Genomic DNA, 23,407 nt, shown 5'->3' with positions numbered 1-23,407 from the left:
TTATTCTTTTTACTGTAATAAATATGTACCATTTTTATACCATCTGTACTCTATTTTAGCCTTTTTAGCTTTTAGCGCTCACTCTCTCACATATATATGTATGTATATAGTGGATAGCGCACTCCCACTCGCCAAATTCTTATAGACCAGGGTGCATATGCAGTTAAATTAAAAAAAATTCAATATATGCACTCTCTGGATTATAACACAGCAATCTTTAATACGTTGTAACGTTTCGGGGCATTCACCTCTTCCTCAATCAAAAAGTGATACAAACAGTGTTTAAATATGTAACAAACCCCTCCTCCAACACAGTCTAGTAAATCAGCTAGAAGTATGACAAGTGATTTCACGTGCAGGTTGTCATGACAACTTCATATACAATAAAAAACAATAAAACACACATAGTGTAACACATTGCAAATCAATAATTAAGGTCATCAGACAATAAAAGTATGTATTCATGTGTTAAAACAATTATAAAGTGTTATCACCAATGTGTTTAATAATATGGGATTATGGACGATCATATATATAGACCCACCAGATATCCAAATACATGTTCAATCAAATCTATTATATTAGTATAATCTATTCATATTGTAACAACATTCGTTATGTAGAAAATAAGACTCATATTCTAAATAGCGGCTATTAAGTATCAGAATACCTTACTCACTATGTTCATGTGGTCGCCATTACCAAACAACTTTGATTCACACACACGAGGGGTGGAGGCGTGGCAACAACGTCATGTCATGACTCATCATGTTACTCCAATCAGCACCAAGCATCATGCGTTGCTATAGAAATCAAGCAAAATAACGGAAGGGCTGGGGGATGTACCTATTCTGTATTTTACGTATATTGACAGATCAGACTAGGAATATCATATTGTAGCAGCGTCAAGATACCAAACTCACTATGTTCATGCGCTCGCCATTACTAAACAACTCTGATATTCAGACACGAGAGGTGGGTGGCAACAATGACATGTCATGACTCATCATGTTACTCCAAGTATCATGCGTTGCTATAGAGATCAAATATAATTATGGCTGGGCCGGGGGATGAATCTACCATATTATATATATTTACAGAACAGACTAGAAATACCATATTGTAGAAGCAAAAATATATGTTGCGGTACCTCTACAGATCACCATATTATTATCTCACTAATGAGGGGCCAGCAGAAGGGGGGAGGATTCGTGGACATAAGCTAAAGCAATCATTATTAACGACTACTCCCATTATTGCCCAACTAAAATAAACAAAGAAAAATAGTGTATGAAAAATTATGTTTTTACAAAAATGTTGCCGTTAAGTAGATGAAAACATGTCTATGTATTTCTAAATAGATATTCCAATATATATCTGTATATATACCTATATATAATCATCTATATATACACATAGTTATAGATATATATTGTATCAAAATGCCATCAGATATATGTAGAAATATGTATTTATGAATAAATAAAACATATTGAGCTATGTGCTGAACATTGGAATGTGAAATATTCATATTTTCATGTCGGATTAGCACAAATGAGAATGTGCGATCAGGTTTGTGCCCACTTATTTTCTCCATTGACTTCTATAAGGGAAATCGCGAACCCACACGTGATATTCTAACTTCGGCTTTTTGCACTTGTTGGGATAGCGCAAGAGCAAAAAAGGTTTAATTTCAACTCTTACTTCTAGCGCACTTAACGCTCAAGCGGAAACATTCATTTGCGCTCCACTCGTAATCTGGCCCTAAATGTTTAATTAGTAGACTAGATTGGGGGATTTGTGCGGAAATACTAGATTGAAGGAAAATAAACACCTGTCAAATCTACTGTGTGGTGATGCTGCATTTTGGTCATCATAGCTGCTTTATTCGAAATTCGAAGCCAAGTAACGTTTATTGTAATAAATTCCTAATAAACACTGCTATTATTATACTGCATTCCTGTGTAAGCTTCCACTATGGCAGTAACAGTGAGAGAGTACACCCCTGTGTTAGCAAAACACTGATATAAATACTGTTTTTATTATTTATATTTTTGTTTTTAATTATTTGTTTACTGTTGTAATAAAAGTTAAGTTTTAATTGTATCAACTCTAGACAGGATTGGTGGTTGTGAGAGCCATTCTATATTTTTTCCAGATTCTTTTCTGGTTGTTGTATTATTATGAACTGTGCACAGGATAAATGTTAGACAGCCCTAGTTTGAATTATTTTCGTTACTTTACGTCTATATTAAATAAATGGAGTAACTGTGGTGTTGGGTGCATTTAAGAAATAATTCAGAAGTTTTACATTCATTTCAAAACGGTCAGATCAAATGAGTTTTCATACTACTGGAATATAAAGCTCATCATTCGACAGTGCAGTACTTTTATTATCCATGTACATATACAGTATATAGAGACTTATAGTACAGTACAGCATGTACAGTATTTATCATCATCATTGCACAATGCAGCATATTCATTATAATAGTCTGGGTACTAAAATGCATTATCCACCATAATGTGTCTAATAGAAGTGCAATACCAAAGCTAAAGTACACGGATGATGGGAGGGACAACGCAGGAACTTAAACGGTAGGAACTACTGCCTGTAGAACCTTTCTCCCAAAAACAGCCTCCGAAGAAGCAAAAGTATCAAATTTGGAAAATTTGGAAAAAGTATGAAGGAAGACCAAGTTGCAGCCTTGCAAATCTGTTCAACAGAGGCCTCATTTTTAAAGGCCCAGGTGGAAGCCACAGCTCTAGTAGAATGAGCTATAATCCTTTCAGGAGGCTGCAGTCCAGCAGTCTCATAGGCTAAACGGATTATACTCCGAAGCCAAAAAGAAAGAGAGGTTGCCGAGGCCTTCTGACCTCTCCTCTGTCCAGAGTAAACAACAAACAGGTTAGATGTTTGGCGAAAATCTTTAGTAGCCTGTAAGTAAAACTTCAAGGCACGGACTACGTCTAGATTATGCAAAAGACGTTCCTTCTTTGAAGAAGGATTAGGACATAATGATGGAACAACAATCTCTTGATTGATATTCTTCGAGCCGAGGAAATAGCCATCAGAAAAATAACTTTCCATGAAAGAAGTTTAAGCTCCATGGAGGAGCAACAGGTTTAAACACAGGCTTAATTCTAACTAAAGCCTGACAAAATGCCTGAACGTCTGGAACTTCTGCCAGACGCTTGTGTAAAAGAATAGACAGAGCAGAAATCTGTCCCTTTAAAGAACTAGCTGATAGTCCTTTGTCCAAACCCTCTTGGAGGAAGGACAATATCCTAGGAATCCTAACCCTACTCCATGAGTAAATTCTTGGATTCACACCAATGAAGATATTTACGCCATATCTTGTGGTAAATTTTCCTGGTGACAGGCTTTTGTGCCTGTATTAAGGTATCAATTACTGACTCGGAGAAGCCACGCTTTGATAGGATCAAGCGTTCAATCTCCATGCAGTCAGTCTCAGAGAAAGTATATTCGGATGATTGAAAGGACCTTGTATTAGAAGGTCTTGTCTCAGAGGCAGAGTCCATGGTGGAAAGGATGACATGTCCACTAGGTCTGCATACCAATTCCTGCGTGGCCACGCAGGCGCTATCAATATCACCGATGCTCTTTCCTGTTTGTATTTTGGCAATCAGACGAGGGAGCAGAGGAAACGATGGAAACACATAAGCCAGGTTGAAGAACCAAGGCGCTGCTAGAGCATCTATCAGTGCCGCTTCTGGGTCCCTGGACCTGGATCCGTAACAAGGAAGCTTGGCGTTCTGGTGAGACGCCATGAGATCCAATTCTGGTTTGCCCCAACGGAGAACCAATTGAGCAAACACCTCCGGATGGAGTTCCCATTCCCCCGGATGAAAAGTCTGACGACTTAGAAAATCCGCCTCCCAGTTCTCTACACCTGGGATATGGATCGCTGACAGGTGGCAAGAGTGAGTCTCTGCCCAGCGAATTATCTTGGAGACTTCTGACATCGCTAGGGAACTCCTGGTTCCCCCTTGATGGTTGATGTAAGCCACAGTCGTGATGTTGTCTGACTGAAATCTGATGAACCTCAGTGTTGCTAGCCGAGGCCAAGCCAGAAGAGCATTGAATATTGCTCTTAACTCCAGAATATTTATTGGGAGGAGTTTCTCCTCCTGAGTCCATGAACCCTGAGCCTTCAGGGAGTTCCAGACTGCACCCCAACCTAGAAGGCTGGCATCTGTTGTTACAATTGTCCAATCTGGTCTGCGAAAGGTCATACCCTTGGACAGATGGGCCCGAGATAACCACCAGAGAAGAGAATCTCTGGTTTCCTGATCCAGATTTAGTAGAGGGGACAAATCTGTGTAATCCCCATTCCACTGACTGAGCATGCATAATTGCAGCGGTCTGAGATGCAGGCGCGCGAATGGCACTATGTCCATCGCCGCTACCATTAAGCCGATTACTTCCATGCACTGAGCCACCGTGGGGCGCGGAATGGAGTGAAGAACACGGCAAGCATTTAGAAGTTTTGATAACCTGGACTCCGTCAGGTAAATTTTCATTTCTACAGAATCTATTAGAGTCCCTAGGAAGGAAACCCTTGTGAGAGGAGATAGAGAATTCTTTTCTTCGTTCACTTTCCACCCATGCGACCTCAGGAATGCCAGAACTATCTCTGTATGAGATTTGGCAATTTGAAAGCTTGACGCCTGTATCAGGATATCGTCCACGTAAGGAGTCACCGCTATGCCTCGCGGTCTTAGGACCGCCAGAAGTGAGCCCAGAACCTTTGTAAAAATTCTTGGGGCTGTAGTCAACCCGAATGGAAGAGCTACAAATTGATAATGCCTGTCTAGAAAGGCAAACCTCCGGAACTGATGATGATTCTTGTGAATCGGAATGTGAAGGTAGGCATCCTTTAAGTCCACTGTGGTCATGTACTGACCCTCTTGGATCATAAGTAAAATGGTTCGAATAGTTTCCATCTTGAATGACGGAACTCTGAGGAATTTGTTTAGGATCTTTAAATCCAAAATTGGTCTGAAGGTTCCCTCTTTTTTGGGAACCACAAACAGATTTGAATAAAACCCCTGTCCTTGTTCCGTCCGCGGAACTGGATGGATCACTCCCATTACAAGGAGATCTTGCACACAGCTTAGGAATGCCTCTTTCTTTATCTCAGTGTTTTTCAACCAGTGTAGTGTGCCGTGAGAGATCCTCAGGTGTGCCACGGCAGACTGACAACAGTGTGACATTTTTTAATTTTGCTTGTTTTTTACTCCCAGTGCAGGGGTAGTTTGTAGGAGGCATGGCATAACAGCACAATACATACAGTATGTTTGTGTTTGTGTGTATGTATATATATATATATATATATATATATATATATATATATATATATATGCTGTATTAGGCTACAATGTGTGATTTTTTTTAAATTTTGGGATGGTGGTGTGCCACAGGATTTTTTAATGTAAAAAAGTGTGCCACGGCAAAAAAAAAAAAAAAAAAAAGGTTAAAAATCACTGCTTTATCTGGTTTGCAGATAATCTTGAAAGGTGAAATCTCCCTTGTGGAGGAGAAGCTTTGAAGTCCAGAAGATATCCCTGAGATATGATCTCCAACGCCCAGGGATCCTGAACATCTCGTGCCCACGCCTGGGCAAAGAGAGAGAGTCTGCCCCCTACTAGATCCGTTGTTGGATAGGGGGCCGCTCCTTCATGCTGTCTTAGAGGCAGCAGCAGGCTTTCTGGCCTGCTTGCCCTTGTTCCAGGACTGGTTAGGTTTCCAGGCCTGCTTGGATTGAGCAAAAGTTCCCTCTTGTTTTGAAGCAGAGGAAGTTGATGCTGAACCTGCCTTGAAATTTCGAAAGGCACGAAAATTAGACTGTTTGGCCTTTGATTTGGCTCTGTCCTGAGGAAGGGTATGACCCTTACCTCCAGTAATGTCAGCAATAATTTCTTTCAAACCAGGCCCGAATAAGGTCTGCCCCTTGAAAGGAATGTTGAGTAATTTAGACTTTGAAGTCACATCAGCTGACCAGGATTTGAGCCATAGCGCCCTACGCGCCTGGATGGCGAATCCGGAATTCTTAGCCGTTAGTTTAGTCAAATGAACAATGTCATCAGAAACAAATGAGTTAGCTAGCTTAAGAGTTCTAAGCTTGTCAACAATTTCAGTCAATGGAGCTGTATGGATGGCCTCTTCCACGGCCTCAAACCAGAATGCCGCAGCAGCAGTGACAGGCGCAATGCATGCAAGGGGCTGTAAAATAAAACCTTGTTGAATAAACATTTTCTTAAGGTAACCCTCTAATTTTTTATCCATTGGATCTGAAAAAGCACAACTGTCCTCAACCGGGATAGCGGTACGCTTTGCTAAAGTAGAAACTGCTCCCTCCACCTTAGGGACAGTCTGCCATAAGTCCCGTGTAGTGGCATCTATTGGAAACATTTTTCTAAATATAGGAGGTTGGGAAAAGGGCACACCGGGCCTATCCCACTCCTAACTAATAATTTCAGTAAGCCTTTCAGGTATTGGAAAAACATCAGTACTCACCGGCACTGCATAGTATTTATCCAGCCTACACAATTTCTCTGGCACTGCAATTGTGTCACAGTCATTGAGAGCAGCTAATACCTCCCCAAGCAATACACGGAGGTTCTCAAGCTTAAATTTAAAATTAGAAATCTCTGAATCAGGTCTCCCCGATTCAGAGACGTCACCCACAGATTGAAGCTCTCCGTCCTCAGGTTCTGCATATTGTGACGCAGTATCAGACATGGCTCTTACAGCATCTACGCGCTCTGTATCTCGTCTAACCCCAGAGCTATCGTGCTTGCCTCTCAATTCAGGCAATCTGGCTAATACCTGTGACAGGGTATTATTCATGATTGCAGCCATGTCCTGCAAAGTAATCGCTATGGGCGTCCCTGATGTACTTGGCGCCATATTAGCGTGCGTCCCTTAAGCGGGAGGCGAAGGGTCCGACACGTGGGGAGAGTTAGTCGGCATAACTTCCCCCTCGACAGACCCCTCTGGTGACAATTCTTTTATAGATAAAGACTGATCTTTACTGTTTAAGGTGAAATCAATACATTTAGTACACATTCTCCTATGGGGCTCCACCATGGCTTTTAAACATAATGAACAAGTATCCTCTGTTTCAGACATGTTTGTACAGACTAGCAATGAGACTAGCAAGCTTGGAAAACACTTTAAAGCAAGTTAACAAGCAATATAAAAAACGTTACTGTGCCTTTAAGAGAAACAAATTTTGACAAAATTTGAAATAACAGTGAAAAAAGGCAGTTACACTAACGAAATTTTTACAGTGTATGTAACTAGTTAGCAGAGCATTGCACCCACTTGCAAATGGATGATTAACCCCTTAATAACAAAAACAGAATAATAAATGACAAAAACGTTTTTTAAACACAGTCACAACAACTGCCACAGTCTACTGTGATTGTTACCCTCCTCAAACACAACTTTTGAAGCCTTTAGAGCCCTTCAGAGATGTCCTGTATCAAGCAGAGGGAAGCTGAATGTCTCTGTCAGTATTTTTATCTGCACAGAAAAGCACTAAAATAGGTCCTTCCCACTCATATTGCAACAGTGGAAAGCTTCAGGAAACTGTTTCTAGGCAAAAATCAAGCCATCCATGTGGAGAAAAAACTAGGCCCCAATAAGTTTTGTCACCAAACATATATAAAAACGATTAACATGCCAGCAAACGTTTTATATTACACTTTTAAAAGAGTATGTATCTCTGTTAATAAGCCTGATACCAGTCGCTATTAAATCACTGCATTTAGGCTTAACTTACATTAATCAGGTATTAGCAGCATTTTTCTAGCAAGTTCCATCCCTAGAAATATATTAACTGCACATACCTTATTGCAGGAAAACCTGCATGCCATTCCCTCTCTGAAGTTACCTCACTCCTCAGAACATGTGAGAACAGCAATGGATCTTAGTTACTTCTGCTAAGATCATAGAAATCACAGGCAGATTCTTCTTCTAATGCTGCCTGAGATGAAACAGTACACTCCGGTACCATTTAAAAATAACAAACTTTTGATTGAAGTTAAAAAACTAACTATAATACACCACACTCCTCTTACTACGTCCATCTTTGTTGAGAGTTGCAAGAGAATGACTGGATATGGCAGTGAGGGGAGGAGCTATATAGCAGCTCTGCTGTGGGTGATCCTCTTGCAACTTCCTGTTGGGAAGGAGAATATCCCACAAGTAATGGATGATCCGTGGACTGGATACACTTAACAAGAGAAATAAGAACAAAAAGAAAATCAGTAATAAAAAAAACATCATCTATCCTTCATTTTGATAGGTCAATGAGAAAAATATATGAATATACCCTGTCACAGGGTTTTCAGTCTGTTTAACACTATAGAATAACATTCTAAAAAAGAATAATTTAAACATATCTTATCCTTAATATGTCTACTTATTAATGCATTATACTCTCCAAACATTTATGAGTACATCTTTGGTTATTACATTATATTCATATAACAAAAAAAGCCTTCCTGATTGGTTTAGGGAGTTGTTAAAGGGACATTAAACGCAATTTTTTCTTTTCTGATTTAGAAAGACCATACAATTTTAAACAACTTTCTAATTGACTTCTATTATCTAATTTGCATCATTCTCTTGATATCCTTTGCTGAAAAGCATATCTAGATAGGCTCAGAAGCTGCTGATGGTGGCTGCGCATAGATGCCTCGTGTGATTGGCTCACCCATGTGCATTGCTATTTCTTTAACAAAGAATATCTAAAGTATGAAACAAATTAGATAATAGAAGTAAATTGGAATGTTGTTTAAAAGTGTATTCTATCTGAATAATGAAAGAAAAAAATTGGGTTTAATGTCCCTTTAAGGCAGAATACAAGAGAGGAGCCTTTTGGCGCCCTTCATCAGCATGAAGATCTAAAGCAAAAGAAATAGGTGGGCAGTCCACTGGAGGAGAGTTGCTGCATGTCAGCACTGGAATATGAAAACTAGATTTCAACAAGGCAGCACCCATGACTAGAGGGAGGCAGGAAATAACCTCAATGCTATGATCATAAAATGCCTTTAGTGTTTCATTTCCCTTTAAACCTAAGAAGGTATTTTTTCAGTGATATTCAAAAGTTATCCCTTGTCAAATATCCTGACTTTTTAATTTGTCTATATGAAAAATAAGTATGTCAATATTATTACTAGTGTATGAATGCTCATTACAATTATACAGTACAACTTATTCATTATCAATATACAGATATTCAACAAAATTATACAGAGTATTGATACTCAGCACAATTATGCAAAGCAGAGTATTTATTATAAAAGTATAGTCAGTTTTTATCATTAGGTAAAGGTGTATTTGTTACCAGAGGCTCTAGATGCACTAGTGGCGTGTTTTGTTTTTTTGCGTACGTGAAAACTCTGCTTGGATTTTCATTTTTGCGCTTTTTGGGTTGCAGTTGTATTACAAGTTCCAAAAAAAACCAACAACTTATATTGTGCTAGAGTTAACCCAAATAGCGTGAAATACCCAACTTTATTTTCCGTTTGCCGTTTATGTATTCCCCTATACAAATCAATGGAGAAGAAAAAGTGCGGAAAAAAAACTAACACCCAAGATAGCGCAAACTCAATCATCTTTTCGCATTTCGCAAAAAACAACCCACCAATTGCGCAAACATAGCATATGCGCATTAGTAAATGTAATTTACAGTAAATACATAGTTAAAATCCTTATTAAATATGAATATTGCATATATATATATATATATATATATATATATAATCATGTTTTTATCTGCTTAAAGGGACATAATACTCATATGCTAAATCACTTGAAACTGATGCAGTATAACTGTAAAAAGCTGACAGGAAAATATCACCTGAGCATCTCTATGTAAAAAAGGAAGACATTTTACCTCACAACTTCCTCAGCTCAGCAGAGTAAGTTCTGTGTAAAAAGTTATACTTCAGCTGTTGCTCAGCTGCAGGTAAAAAAAATAAAATGAAGAAATGAACAGCAGCCAATCAGCATCAACAGTGCTGAGGTCATGAACTCTTTTACTGTGATCTCATAAGATTTGACTTAACTCTCATGAGATTTCATAGTAAACTTCCTTAAACTGAATAGGGAAATAAGATGAGCACGTAAGCTCACTCCCTTAGCTGCCCCAGGACAGACATACTGATTTGCTGCTTAGACGTCCTTTACAATGGGATGTGGCTACTGAGGAACTTTTGAGGTAAAATATCTTTCTTTTTTACGATGTTCAGGTGATATTTTCTAGTCAGCTTTTTACAGCTATGCAGCATCACTTTCAAGTGTTTCAACATTTGGGTATTATGGCCCTTTAATAAACTCCAGCATGTAAAATGGATCATTGGGAACATATTAAAGGAGAGAGAAAAAATGCACTTATATATATATGTGTCTCTATATGTGTACATATATATTAATGTTTATATATATATATATATATATATATATGTAAATTCATATATACACATTAATATATATGTACACAAATATAAACACACACATACATATATATATATAAATACACATGCACATACAAATACACCTTCAGCAATGTATATTTATGTGTCTCAATGTTAAAGCCATTTCCTTGCCTTTTTTCTTTCTAACTCCCGAGATCTCCAATCTTTGAGCCCTTATAACTTTTGTGTGCAATATTTTTTTAAATAATTTTTATTAGAAAGTGTAAACATGAGTGTAACTGTACTTTGTCATGTGTTTTTTAAGTGTTTTGTGCAACTTTTTAGTTTAGAAAAACAGTTAACCACAGCTCTGAGACCATGGAAAGGATTGAAACGCAAAGGGCAATTGCGCTAGCGCAATTTCACTACACTTGTAATATCAGCAAAATGAAAATGGCTCGCAAAAACACAATTGCGTTAGCGCAAAACCGTTTGCGCCTCACTTGTAATCTAGCCTTAAATATGGTAAATACAGTAAATACTAAATAGTCAGCACAAACCTGCATGATTTCATGCTTCCGGATCTGATGGAAGCTCAGCTGACTGAGGTTCAGACTCTTGGATTCTTTCCGCTCTCTGCTACCTCGTCCTTTGCGAGAAATTGTCAAGTTGGAAATTTCTAATGGTGGAAACACAGGAGTTTATTAACAGCATTTTTTTTATTTTTTTTAAGTTCTCGTGCTGGCCTAGACACTAGAAAGCCTGTTGTACCCCAAACACAGCCAATTTTTGCTCATAGTAGCACATATATTTCTCACAACCAGAGGATAGGGACAGGTCGAGGAGGTCCTGCACCCTCACTAGACAAAATAAAATGAATAAATAAAAGTATTGGAGAGTACTGTAGTGAGAAGGAACCATACTATACTACTATAAATGAGAGAATGTTTCCCTAAGGGTTTGGTAAAACTATTATTACTTTTGTGTAGTATGAAACACTTCTGACTGTTACAAGCCATTGGTTATGAGCCAGAAACCATGCTCTATATTCTAACCAACTTACCCCCAGATTTGGGCAGTATACACTTCTTCACAGAGAAGGTCTCTTCTGACGATTTAAGGGTGCAGCCCCTGAGGCTCTCGGTTAGATCTTTCACGCTACTGAATTCTCTATCCCATCCTTCCAGGGTGTAAGTGTCACCAGATTTCTCAATTCTAAACTGCTTATAGCTGAAGCTTTTGCTCTGAAAGAGGAACATTACAAACATGTTGTTAGGATAGAGATATTTCCTGAGTATTTGTAATATACAGTAACAGTCAGTTTGATACACTTGATTGAACATATGTTTCTCATAAACTTTTTTGATGTAAAAGCTTATACTCAAATTTGTTTTTAAAATTTGTTTTTTTTTTGTTTTTTTTTAAATGCACCACCAACAAGTAGTTCCACTTTAGAACTTCAGTGAAATTTTGTTAATTTATGCCTTTAAAAAAAATAATTTGGAATCACAATAACACTTAAAAGGGACAGTCAACACCCAATTAAACTTAATTTAATCATTCACTTGCCACACAATTATGCCAAACATCCTTCTTCCTATTCTGCAGTCCACAGTGAATCGCTATTTTTTTTTTTATTTGAATTCGAGACGTTTTGGAAAAAAAATGGAACCCAAACTCCTCCTTCCATTGTCTTCTTGCCCGGAGCTTGTTTGAAATATTCTCGTGCCCGCCAAACTTGATGACAAGCCTTTAGCTAAATGCATGCGCAAAGAACCGGCTGTCTGTCACTGAAATAGGAACCTTCTTACAGTTCCTTGAATAAAGAGGCCGCTAGCGACAATACAAAATAACTGTGCATGCGCAAATGGGCGTTAACGTCGTGGCCGATACTGTGATTTGCTGTTACAATCTGCTTCAAAATGACGTAAACTTAGGAGTTTGGCTTCCATTTTTTTACATGAACGGCAGTTGTTTTTTTTAAAAAAATTGCGATTCACTGTGGACTGCAGAATAGGAAGAAGGATGTGTGGCATATTCGTGTGGCAAGTAAATGATTACATCAAGTTTATTTTGGGTGTTGACTGTCCCTTTAAAGGGATATTTAACAGTGCTTCTTTGGTAAAAACAAAGTAAACATAAGAATAAACAGATTATGTAAAAACACAGCAAACAACTTGTTTTCTTTCACAATTAGCACATAGAATGTCTCACTGTAGCCCCTGCCCTCAGTGTGTTAAGAGTGGAAACATTTTTTAAACTTAAGTTTCATCCTGCCAGTTAGGAGAATGAGCAAATCTATTCAGTAAAATACTAAACCAACTGTGGGCAAGATTACAAGTAGCGCGTTATGAGTTTTCCGTGAGCGATGTGGTCTTTTCGCAATCAATTTCCATTGAGCAGGTATTACAAGTCTTGAAAAATCGCCTTTTTTTTTATTTTTTATTGCATTTTTTTGAATTAACAACAAACAATAAAAGAAAGAACATAACAGGGACAATGATGAGCAGTCGTAAAATATAGACATCTTAGGAGTAGTGGGGCCATTTGTTAAGGGTCCATTTTCCGTGAGCGATGCGGTCTTTTCGCAATCAATTTCCATTGAGCAGGTATTACAAGTCTTGAAAAATCGCCTTTTTTTGTTTAAATAATTTTTTATTGCATTTTTTTGAATTAACAACAAACAATAAAAGAAAGAACATAACAGGGACAATGATGAGCAGTCGTAAAATATAGACATCTTAGGAGTAGTGGGGCCATTTGTTAAGGGTCCATTTTCCTTTCAAAAGTCCAGTGGCTCCTCACGGGAGGATCGAACAATCAAGTCCATAACAATATAATTTTGTAATAAAATGCATGTCGTCATGTGAGAGAAATCAGAATAAAATTACAATATAGAGGGTCCCCTTTTCAGAGTGAGGACTAACATAGGCATTGTTATGTTGACAGCTCATTGATGAGAAAAATAAAACTTGAGAAAAAATAAATAAGTAAATAAACTAAATGAGGGTGAAGGGGGGAAAAGAGGAAAAAGAGGGGAGAGTAAAAGACAGAAAGGGGGGGAAGGGTTATGGGAATAGGCGGGACTACCTGCGGGGCTATGATATCATGTGGTGTGAAATTGCCTGGGTGGGATTCGTTTTGATGGGTCGGGTTTTATTGATATATTGATTTAGGGTATTGTTTTCTGTTCCCAGAGAAAAATAATGTTGAGAATTAGGTTTGCTTTTCTTTGGTAGGTATAGTGGATTTTCTCTAGTTATAGGACATAGTCCATTCCGTTTAACCACATTTGTATAGTGGGGATCGTTGACTTCTTCCACATTCTTGGAATCAGTCATTTGGCGCAGTTAATCAAACATTGGAGTCATTCCGTACGATACAGACACAGGATTTTAGGCACAACGTTTAAGAGGACCGTTGTTTGGAGCAAATCAATGTTGGTCCCCAGTGTGGAGTTGATGTATGTGTTGATTGTTTCCCAGTATGGCTTAAGTAGTGGGCAATACAAGGATATACTAGTCTCTCTGCAGTGTCTCCAGCACTGCGGGGAAGTGCTCGGGAAGATACTGTGGAGTCTCTTCGGGGGGAGGTTCCATCTAAATAATATCTTATAATTTAGTTCCACAATAGCCGGTGAAATCGAGGATTTTAGTTGCTAAGAAGGCTTTGCTCTATTGTTTGTGTGTAAGGGACATAGTTAGTTCTTTTTCCCATTTAGTAATATAGGATGGTGTGAGGGTTGATGGGGGGCCTTTGAGAAGTGTTGCATAGGGATTCAAATTAGGTTAGGGGTCTAGTAAAGTCTGGTTTCTAAGGGTTAGATAGGAGGGCGTAACGTATCTGAAAATATGTAAACTATTTTTGGAATAAGGGGCCGATGTTTTGTTTCAAGTCTTGGCTTGTGTTCGGAAATGTCCGTCTTGAAATAGGCGGTTAATTGGCAGGTATAAGTCGAGCAATGGAATTGGATAACGGTAGGAGTTCAGGTTGTATGAATGTAGGGTTATTCAGTAGGGGACTTAGTGGATGAGATTGGGCTTGATAATTTGCTATACTGTTGTATAGATGCATCCCAGGTTTTAAGGGTAGATGCTATGAAATAGTTGGTTTCACATAAAGGGGGGCAATGTTTTCTGGGAATCCAGCAGATCTCGCCAATATTGGGAGAATTGATAAGGAAGGCTTCTAACTAGACCCAGGGTTTAGAGGGAAGAGAATGGTTCCAGGCAACGATACGTGCTAGCTAAGTGTGGGGCTCTGAAGTAGCTGATAAGATTGAGGACTGCAAGTCCACCCTCCTCTTTAGTGAGATACAATGTCTTTTTGGACACTCTCGGCCTTTGGTGGGACCATATAAATGATTCTATCAGTTTTTGTTGTGTTGCTAAGCGTGAGGACTAAAGGGATTGTTTGGAAGAGGTATAGATATTTTGGCAGTAATTTTTACCGCGTTGGCTCTGCCTAGCCAGGAAAGATGGTTTTGTTTATGCCAGGTGTCAAGGAGTTTGCGAGTTTCTGCTTAGAGGGGAAGATAGTTGTGTTCGAAGAGGTCCCCTGTATTAAGACTGATATTAATGCCTAGGTAGCATAGGAAGGTGTTGAGTGAAAATTTGGTATTGTGTGATAGAAAAGTGACTACATCCTCAAGCAGGTTGATGGGAAGTAATACTGATTTATCTAAATTTATAGAGAAATTGGAGACCCTTTTGTAAGTCTCAAATTCTTTCAGTAGGGCAGGGATGGAAGTGAGTGGAGATCGAATTGTGAAAATAATATCATCTGCGTACAGCAAGCATTTTTGTTTAACAGGGCCAAATTCTATTCCTTCGATTTCAGGATTGTTTCTGACTTAAGTGAGTGTTTCGACTGTGAGGGCAAAGAGAAGAGGTGACAGTGGGCAACCCTGACGGGTTCCGTTACGAATGTTGAATTTGTATGAGGAGGTTTTGTTTGCTTGTACAGACGCCAATGGGTTAGAATAAAGGGCTTTTATTCTGGTAATTAATGTTGATGAGAAGCCAAGTTTCCACAGGACTGACCACATGAAATCCCAGTCGACCCTGTCGAAGGCCTTCTAAGCATTAGTTGAGAGGAGGGCTATAGGGAGCTTGTGGGTAGAGGCATTAAAAGAGTCTAAAGTACGCAAATATAATTATCTTTAGCTTCCCTGCCCAGTATGAAGCCAACCTGATCTGTGTAAATTAAAGTTGGTAGGACCTTGTTTAGACGTGTAGCTAGGATTTTTGCGTACAATTTTACATCTATGTTTATTAGGGAAATAGGTCTGTAATTTTTTAACCTGATCTTGGGGTTTATTAGGTTTGGGGATTACTGTTATGGAGGCTTGCAGAAGTTGTTAGGAAAAGTTCCCTGACTGATATAGTTCAAGGAGAGGTGGACTCAGCTGTGTGGCAAATAGGTGGAAATATTTTGGGCAAAAACCGTCCGGGCCAGGGGCTTTTCCCTGAGGTAGGGCTTTGATGGCAGCTAAGACTTCCTGTAAATTAAAGGGTTGGTGTAAAGTTGTAGAGTCAGCTGAGGTTAAGGACAGTAGATGTATCTGGGACAAATAGTCATTTATGAGACGAGTTTTAGCAGTGACAACAGATGAGCTGCATGAGAGGGTTCGTCCTGATGTGTTACTGATTTGTTTAATAAAGGCCTTGAACCTTTTCTTTTTCAGAGATCTGGCTAACATTCGTCCAGTTTTATTATTTTCCACAAAGAATTTAGCCTGTGGTATAAGAAAGAGCAAGTGTGCATTTTTGACAAGATACTGGTTCAAGTCCTCTCTAGCTTGTCATTGTAGAGTTGATCAGAATGAGGATTTTGCTTGTGGGCTCGTTCAGCATGTGTCAGTTTGGAAGTAAGAGAGTTATAGTGTGTTGCCCGTAATGCCCTTTGTTTTTTAGTGTGTTTATTGAGTTCACCCCATATGAAGCATTTATGTGAGGAGGCTGGAGATGTGTCAGGGGGAGGAATTCCCAGAAGGTCGCAGAAAGAGGAAGCATCTTTGGGGTCTTTGCATTCCATTCTTTTTTCATTTTTGATGACTTGTAGTGATACCAAGAAGCCCCATCTGTAGGGGATCTTCAGGGTCCTGAAGTGTAAGGTTAGATGGTTAAAGTCTCTATGCTTCTGTAAGGTTGTCGTAGATAGGTCTTGGAAAACCTGAATTTTAGAGCCAAGATGGGAAAAGTTGTGTTGCTGTCTAGCAAAGTGAAGTATTTTGTCCCTGTCTCGAAAGCTCTGAAAACATATTACAATGTCCCTTGGTGGTTGATTTGCATTAGGTTTAGGGCGTAGGTTGCGGTGGGCCCTTTCGAGAGAGATCTCTGAGATTATTACTGAATTAGCTATTGCTAATGACTCAAAAAGTTCTTGAAGATAGAGTCGGATTGTGTCACCTGTGACTTTTTTAGGCACACCTCTAATGCGGAGGTTGTTGCGTCTTGTGCGATTCTCAATATCATCAATTTTGGATTTGAGATCTGTAATCTGTGTTTGTTAAAGCTGTATCTTCTGAGACATATCCGACATGTCTTTGATAAGTTCTTCTCTGTCGTCTTCGAGAGTTTCTAATCTAAATCCTAATTCATTAATTTCTCGCTTTAGGTCTGCGCATTCTTCGCAAATGCATGTTTTAACTTGGGAAATAAGAGTCTTCATTGCGTTCAACGTGAAAGGACCATCTTTAGGTGATGGGGTAGTTTGCTCTACCTGAGGAGGTTGCTTGCGGTCTGAGAGTTCAGCTAAGGGATCGTCTTCTCCATCAGTTATAGGAGGGTCTGTAGCCTTTTTCCTGTCAAAGTGTTTAAAGTGTACTAGTGGGGTTTGGCCCCGCTGAGATAGCTTTGACATTTTTATCGGCTTTAGATGTCCTGCGCTGAGCCATATCTGCCCTTCTGTTAGGTAGTAACAAGCCGTGAATTAGAAAAAGGTGGTGTCAAAGAGAGGATGATTCCGTAGTTAGTGCAAAGAGGGAAAGGGCAGGGCTGTGTATTATCAACAAAATCGGTGTACATCTCAGTATCCCTCACAGGGGTGTAAGCAAGATATTTGTAATTAGGGTTGCCTATAAATGGTGGTGGTTATAAAGTCACTGTATGAGCTAGAGGCAACAACTGCAGATTCAATAAAACATTTTGAGAAAAGGTTCAGGCTGTGCGGGGTGAAAGAGGGCACGCAGTTCCAGAAGGGTTGGCCGGTGTAGCTTGAGGGCAGCTCTAAGGAGTTTACCGGTGTTGGAGATGTCACTGTGAGCAACGTTATCAGAGCCACGTAGTGATGGCCTTTAACATGCTGGGTTGCAATGGCGGATGCGCCGGAAGTTGGTTTTACAGGCGGTCGGGTGGGTATGAAAAGTCGACCGGCTTGACTAATAGATGTTCCGCTGTTACCCTTGACTTTTTGGCGGTCAGAGGGGTAAGATGCTGGGTGCAGTGGCGATGTTAAGCTAGTCTGTGCTCAGAGCTTCAAAGAGGTGCAGCCATCCTGGAAGCCTGCACGCTTCGCCAACCCCAAAAAATTCGCTTTTAAGAAACAATCCTTTCCGCACTTGAAGAGCCGTAGTTAACAGCTTTGCACAAGAAAAAAAGTTTCAGGAAACACTTCAAAAATACATTACAAAGTACAGTTACACTCATATTAACACTATCTATTAAATTATTTTAAAAAAAAAAAATATTGCACACAAAAGTTAAGAGGGTTTAAAGATACAAGATCTCGGGTGTTAGGGAAAAAAAGAGCAGACAAAGGGATTTTACATTGCCATACATACACATACATAGAGACACATGGATTTATATGTTTACAGACATGTTTAACTATGGAGATAATGAAAAGATTTCATATTACAATCTTATGCGTATTAAAATATCTCATATGTATTTTCAAAGAGATTTTCGCATATAGATCTTGAGATATCTAGACAAATATATATTCATGCACATCTCGCTATATATAGATATATCAGTCCAAAAATCATCACATATATAGAGAAATATTTATTTAGAATAAAAAAGAGCATCTTCCGTTGCAAAAACATTTTTGCAATATCAAATATATTCGCATTTTCAGGACTTCTATGGGAAATACGTGAACGCGCAATCGATTTTGCAGTTTGCATTACGCGACTTAACGCGTGCAAAATAAGTTATTTCTCAACTTGTAATAGCTGCGCAACTCAAAATGCTAAAAAGCCATAAAACAAGCAGAGTTTTCGTAACTGATTTGCCGCGCGACTTGCAATCTTGCCCTGTGGAAGTTTTATGATATGCGTATTGCTTTTTTTTTTTTTTTCAACAAAGAAACAGACTGTTTAATATCACTTTAATGCCATTTAATTGTGTTGTGACATGGTAGTTTTGGTCTTAAATAACTCAATTTAGTAAAAGGAAACCATTTCTGGTTGTAGTAGTCCATAATATGGAAAGAACAGCTCAATTTAGCAAAGAGAAAAGCAATGTTCCCTTGTTACATAACGGGATATGAAACACAAAATGTTTTCTTTTATGATTCAGATAGAGCTTGCAATTTTAGGCAACTTTCTCATTTACTCCTATCATCAATTTTTCCTCGTTCTCTTGGTATCTTAATTTGAAAAGCAGGAATGTAAGCTTAGGAGCCGGCCCATTTTGGTTCAGCATCCTGGATAGCGCTTGCAGATTGGCAGCTACCAATATAATAGCTTGTGTATTACAAGTTGAAAGTAAACACAATCGTGAGAGCACAATTTACGCTTGTCGGGTTAGCGTGATTGAAACCCTTGTGTAAAAAGTAGTGTGTTAAAAGAAGTTGCATAAAACACAAGATAAGTACATTGTAAATTACAGTTACACTTATATAAACACTATCTGATAAAAATTATTAATACAAATATTTTTTAAAACAGTATAAAAGTTCAACGGTATATGGTAAATTACAAGGTGCTTGACTGCAAAGGGCTATATTGTATATATATATATACATACATACATATACAAGTCTATATATTTTATGTACATGTATATACATGTCGAGATGTGTGTACATATGTATGCGTTTAAACGTATATTTACTGTACATATCTAACATTCCAATGTTCTTCACATACAGGATAATGTAATTTTTATTGTCAATACATACATATATACACACACACATATATATATATATATATATATATATATATATATATATATATACACACAGGGAGTGCAGAATTATTAGGCAAGTTGTATTTTTGAGGATTAATTTTATTATTGAACAACAACCATGTTCTCAATGAACCCAAAAAACTCATTAATATCAAAGCTGAATATTTTTGGAAGTAGTTTTTAGTTTGTTTTTAGTTTTAGCTATTTTAGGGGGATATCTGTGTGTGCAGGTGACTATTACTGTGCATAATTATTAGGCAACTTAACAAAAAACAAATATATACCCATTTCAATTATTTATTTTTACCAGTGAAACCAATATAACATCTCAACATTCACAAATATACATTTCTGACATTCAAAAACAAAACAAAAACAAATCAGTGACCAATATAGCCACCTTTCTTTGCAAGGACACTCAAAAGCCTGCCATCCATGGATTCTGTCAGTGTTTTGATCTGTTCACCATCAACATTGCGTGCAGCAGCAACCACAGCCTCCCAGACACTGTTCAGAGAGGTGTACTTTTTTCCCTCCTTGTAAATCTCACATTTAATGATGGACCACAGGTTCTCAATGGGGTTCAGATCAGGTGAACAAGGAGGCCATGTCATTAGATTTTCTTCTTTTATACCCTTTCTTGCCAGCCACGCTGTGGAGTACTTGGACGCGTGTGATGGAGCATTGTCCTGCATGAAAATCATGTTTTTCTTGAAGGATGCAGACTTCTTCCTGTACCACTGCTTGAAGAAGGTGTCTTCCAGAAACTGGCAGTAGGACTGGGAGTTGAGCTTGACTCCATCCTCAACCCGAAAAGGCCCCACAAGCTCATCTTTGATGATACCAGCCCAAACCAGTACTCCACCTCCACCTTGCTGGCGTCTGAGTCGGACTGGAGCTCTCTGCCCTTTACCAATCCAGCCACGGGCCCATCCATCTGGCCCATCAAGACTCACTCTCATTTCATCAGTCCATAAAACCTTAGAAAAATCAGTCTTGAGATATTTCTTGGCCCAGTCTTGACGTTTCAGCTTGTGTGTCTTGTTCAGTGGTGGTCGTTTTTCAGCCTTTCTTACCTTGGCCATGTCTCTGAGTATTGCACACCTTGTGCTTTTGGGCACTCCAGTGATGTTGCATGAAATATGGCCAAACTGGTGGCAAGTGGCATCTTGGCAGCTGCACGCTTGACTTTTCTCAGTTTATGGGCAGTTATTTTGCGCCTTGGTTTTTCCACACGCTTCTTGCGACCCTGTTGACTATTTTGAATGAAACGCTTGATTGTTCGATGATCACGCTTCAGAAGCTTTGTAATTTTAAGAGTGCTGCATCCCTCTGCAAGATATCTCACTATTTTTGACTTTTCTGAGCCTGTCAAGTCCTTATTTTGACCCATTTTGCCAAAGGAAAGGAAGTTGCCTAATAATTATGCACACCTGATATAGGGTGTTGATGTCATTAGACCACACCCCTTCTCATTACAGAGATGCACATCACCTAATATGCTTAATTGGTAGTAGGCTTTCGAGCCTATACAGCTTGGAGTAAGACAACATGCATAAAGAGGATGATGTGGTCAAAATACTCATTTGCCTAATAATTCTGCACTCCCTGTATATATATGTATACATATACACACACACACCTATGCCTGTATATCTGTCCCTATTTTATTTATTTTATTTGCATTAACATATTATATATATAAAATTATTTATGTGAAGAACTTAGGAATGTCAAATATGCTTTGCTAACCTCAAAATAAAACTTTCCAAGATAATATCTTAATATCTATGGAATGCATGGGTTCAAACTGAACCCCTTGAAGAACATTAAGAACCAAATTCAAACTCCAAGGAGGAGCAATCTGTCTAAACACAGGCCGGAATCTAGTCAGGACCTGACAAAAAGATTGAATATCTGGAACATCTGCCAGACGCTTGTGTAACAAAATAGACAAAGCAGAAATCTGTCCCTTTAAGGAACTTGCTGACAACCCTTTCTCCAATCCTTCTTGGAGAAAAGATAAAATCCTGGGAATCCTAACCCTACTCCATGAGTAGCCCTTGGATTCACACCAATAAAGATATTTACGCCATATCTTATTGTAAATTTTTCTAGTAACAGGCTTGCGTGCCTGAATCAAGGTATCAATGACCGCATCAGAGAACCCCCGCTTAGATAAAATCAAGCGTTCAATCTCCAAGCAGTCAGCTGCAGAGAAATTAGATTTGGATGATGGAAGGGACCCTGAATTAGAAGGTCCTGCCTCAATGGAAAATTCCTCGGCGGCAGAGAGGACATGTCCACCAGATCGGCATACCAAGTCCTGCGAGGCCACGCAGGAGTGATTAGAATCACCTAATCCCTCTCCTGTTTGATCCGTGCAATCACCCGGGGAAGGAGAGCAAACGGTGGAAACACATAAGCTAGGTTGAACGACCAAGGCACTGACAAGGCATCTATCAGTTCGGCCTGAGGATCCCTGGACCTGGATCCGTATCTCGGGAGCTTGGCATTCTGACGAGACGCCATCAGATCCAATTCCGGTCTGCCCCACCTGAGAATCAGGGTGGCAAAGACCTCCGGATGGAGTTCCCATTCCCCCGGATGAAACGTCTGTCTTCTCAAAAAATCCGCCTCCCAGTTGTCCACTCCTGGGATGTAGATTGCTGACAGATAACAAGAGTGAGCCTCCGCCCACCGAATTATCTTGGATACTTCTGTCATCGCTAAGGAACTCCTTGTTCCTCCCTGATGATTGATGTAAGCCACAGTCGTGATGTTGTCCGACTGAAATCGGATGAATTTGGCTGAAGCCAACTGAGGCCAAGCCTGAAGTGCATTGAATATTGCTCTCAACAAAGAATATTGATTGGAAGTAGGGACTCCGACCGAGTCCACACACCCTGAGCCTTTAGGGAATTCCAGACTGCACCCCATCCTAGTAGACTGGCGTGCGTTGTCACTATCACCCATGAGGGTCTGCGGAAGCACGTCCCTTGGGAGAGATGATCCAGCGACAACCACCAAAGAGGAGAGTCTCTTGTCTCCTGATCCAGAGGTCTGAGATGAAAACAAGCAAACGGAATGATGTCCATTGCCGCCACCATCCCCAGCGTCAGCCACCTTTAATAAACAAACTGGAACCTTCTATTCCATGCCCGTTATCGTGAATACACATACACTAGGTCCCAGCGCTTCAAGGCTATAACATGCCTGAGTGTCTGGATAAACAAATGTCAGATTTCTTTACACACCCCGGCGCTTCTAGGCTATTATAATGTCAGAGTGATGGGTATTAAAGAAAATGTTAAAAGGAAGCCCTTTCAAGCTAGCCCCTGTATAACAGTATAAGCACAGTTTTTCTGAAATATGCTGCAGCGCTCCAGAATAAACTGCACCTACCTCCATGCTGAGGAACAGCATGACAAGCTCACAGTATCAAGAGGTCCACTCTTCCTCCTGAGGTCCTGTGAAAGCAGCAGGGTCTTGGTTACAACCTCTAAGACCATATACAGAGAAAGCAGCACAGTCTTGGGAGGCGCAGTGGAGACAAAAATCCACCAGTTCCTATAGTCTAAAAACGACTATCCAGAAGCTGCCCTGTAACAAAATAGTACACTTTGGCACCATTTAAAAATAAAAAACTCTTGATTGAAGAATCTAAACTAACACCTCACTTTACCTCTTCCTATCACTAACACAGGCAAAGAGAAAGACTGGGTTGGGGGGGGGAGGAGCTATTTATGCAGCTCTGCTGTGGAGCTCTTTGCCTCCACCTGCTGACCAGGAGGCGATATCCCATAAGTAAGGAT

General features: G+C 39.4%; 1 protein-coding gene across 1 annotated transcript in view; it reads right to left on the bottom strand.

Annotated features, from left to right (window-relative positions):
* Positions 1–23,407, bottom strand: part of TYK2 (tyrosine kinase 2) — a 229,282-nt gene that overhangs the window by 107,781 nt on the left and 98,094 nt on the right. The window contains exons 10-11 of the mRNA XM_053718015.1: positions 11,516–11,696; positions 11,013–11,131 (exon numbers count right to left, since the gene is read on the bottom strand). Coding sequence (XP_053573990.1) covers positions 11,013–11,131; positions 11,516–11,696 — 300 coding nt within the window. The remainder of the gene's footprint in view (positions 1–11,012; positions 11,132–11,515; positions 11,697–23,407) is intronic.

Source organism: Bombina bombina, chromosome 6, assembly GCF_027579735.1.
Source record: "Bombina bombina isolate aBomBom1 chromosome 6, aBomBom1.pri, whole genome shotgun sequence".
Classification (NCBI taxonomy): domain Eukaryota; kingdom Metazoa; phylum Chordata; class Amphibia; order Anura; family Bombinatoridae; genus Bombina; species Bombina bombina.
The sequence above is the reverse complement of the archived record's forward strand: the minus strand, read 5'-3'. Positions and strand labels throughout refer to the sequence as shown.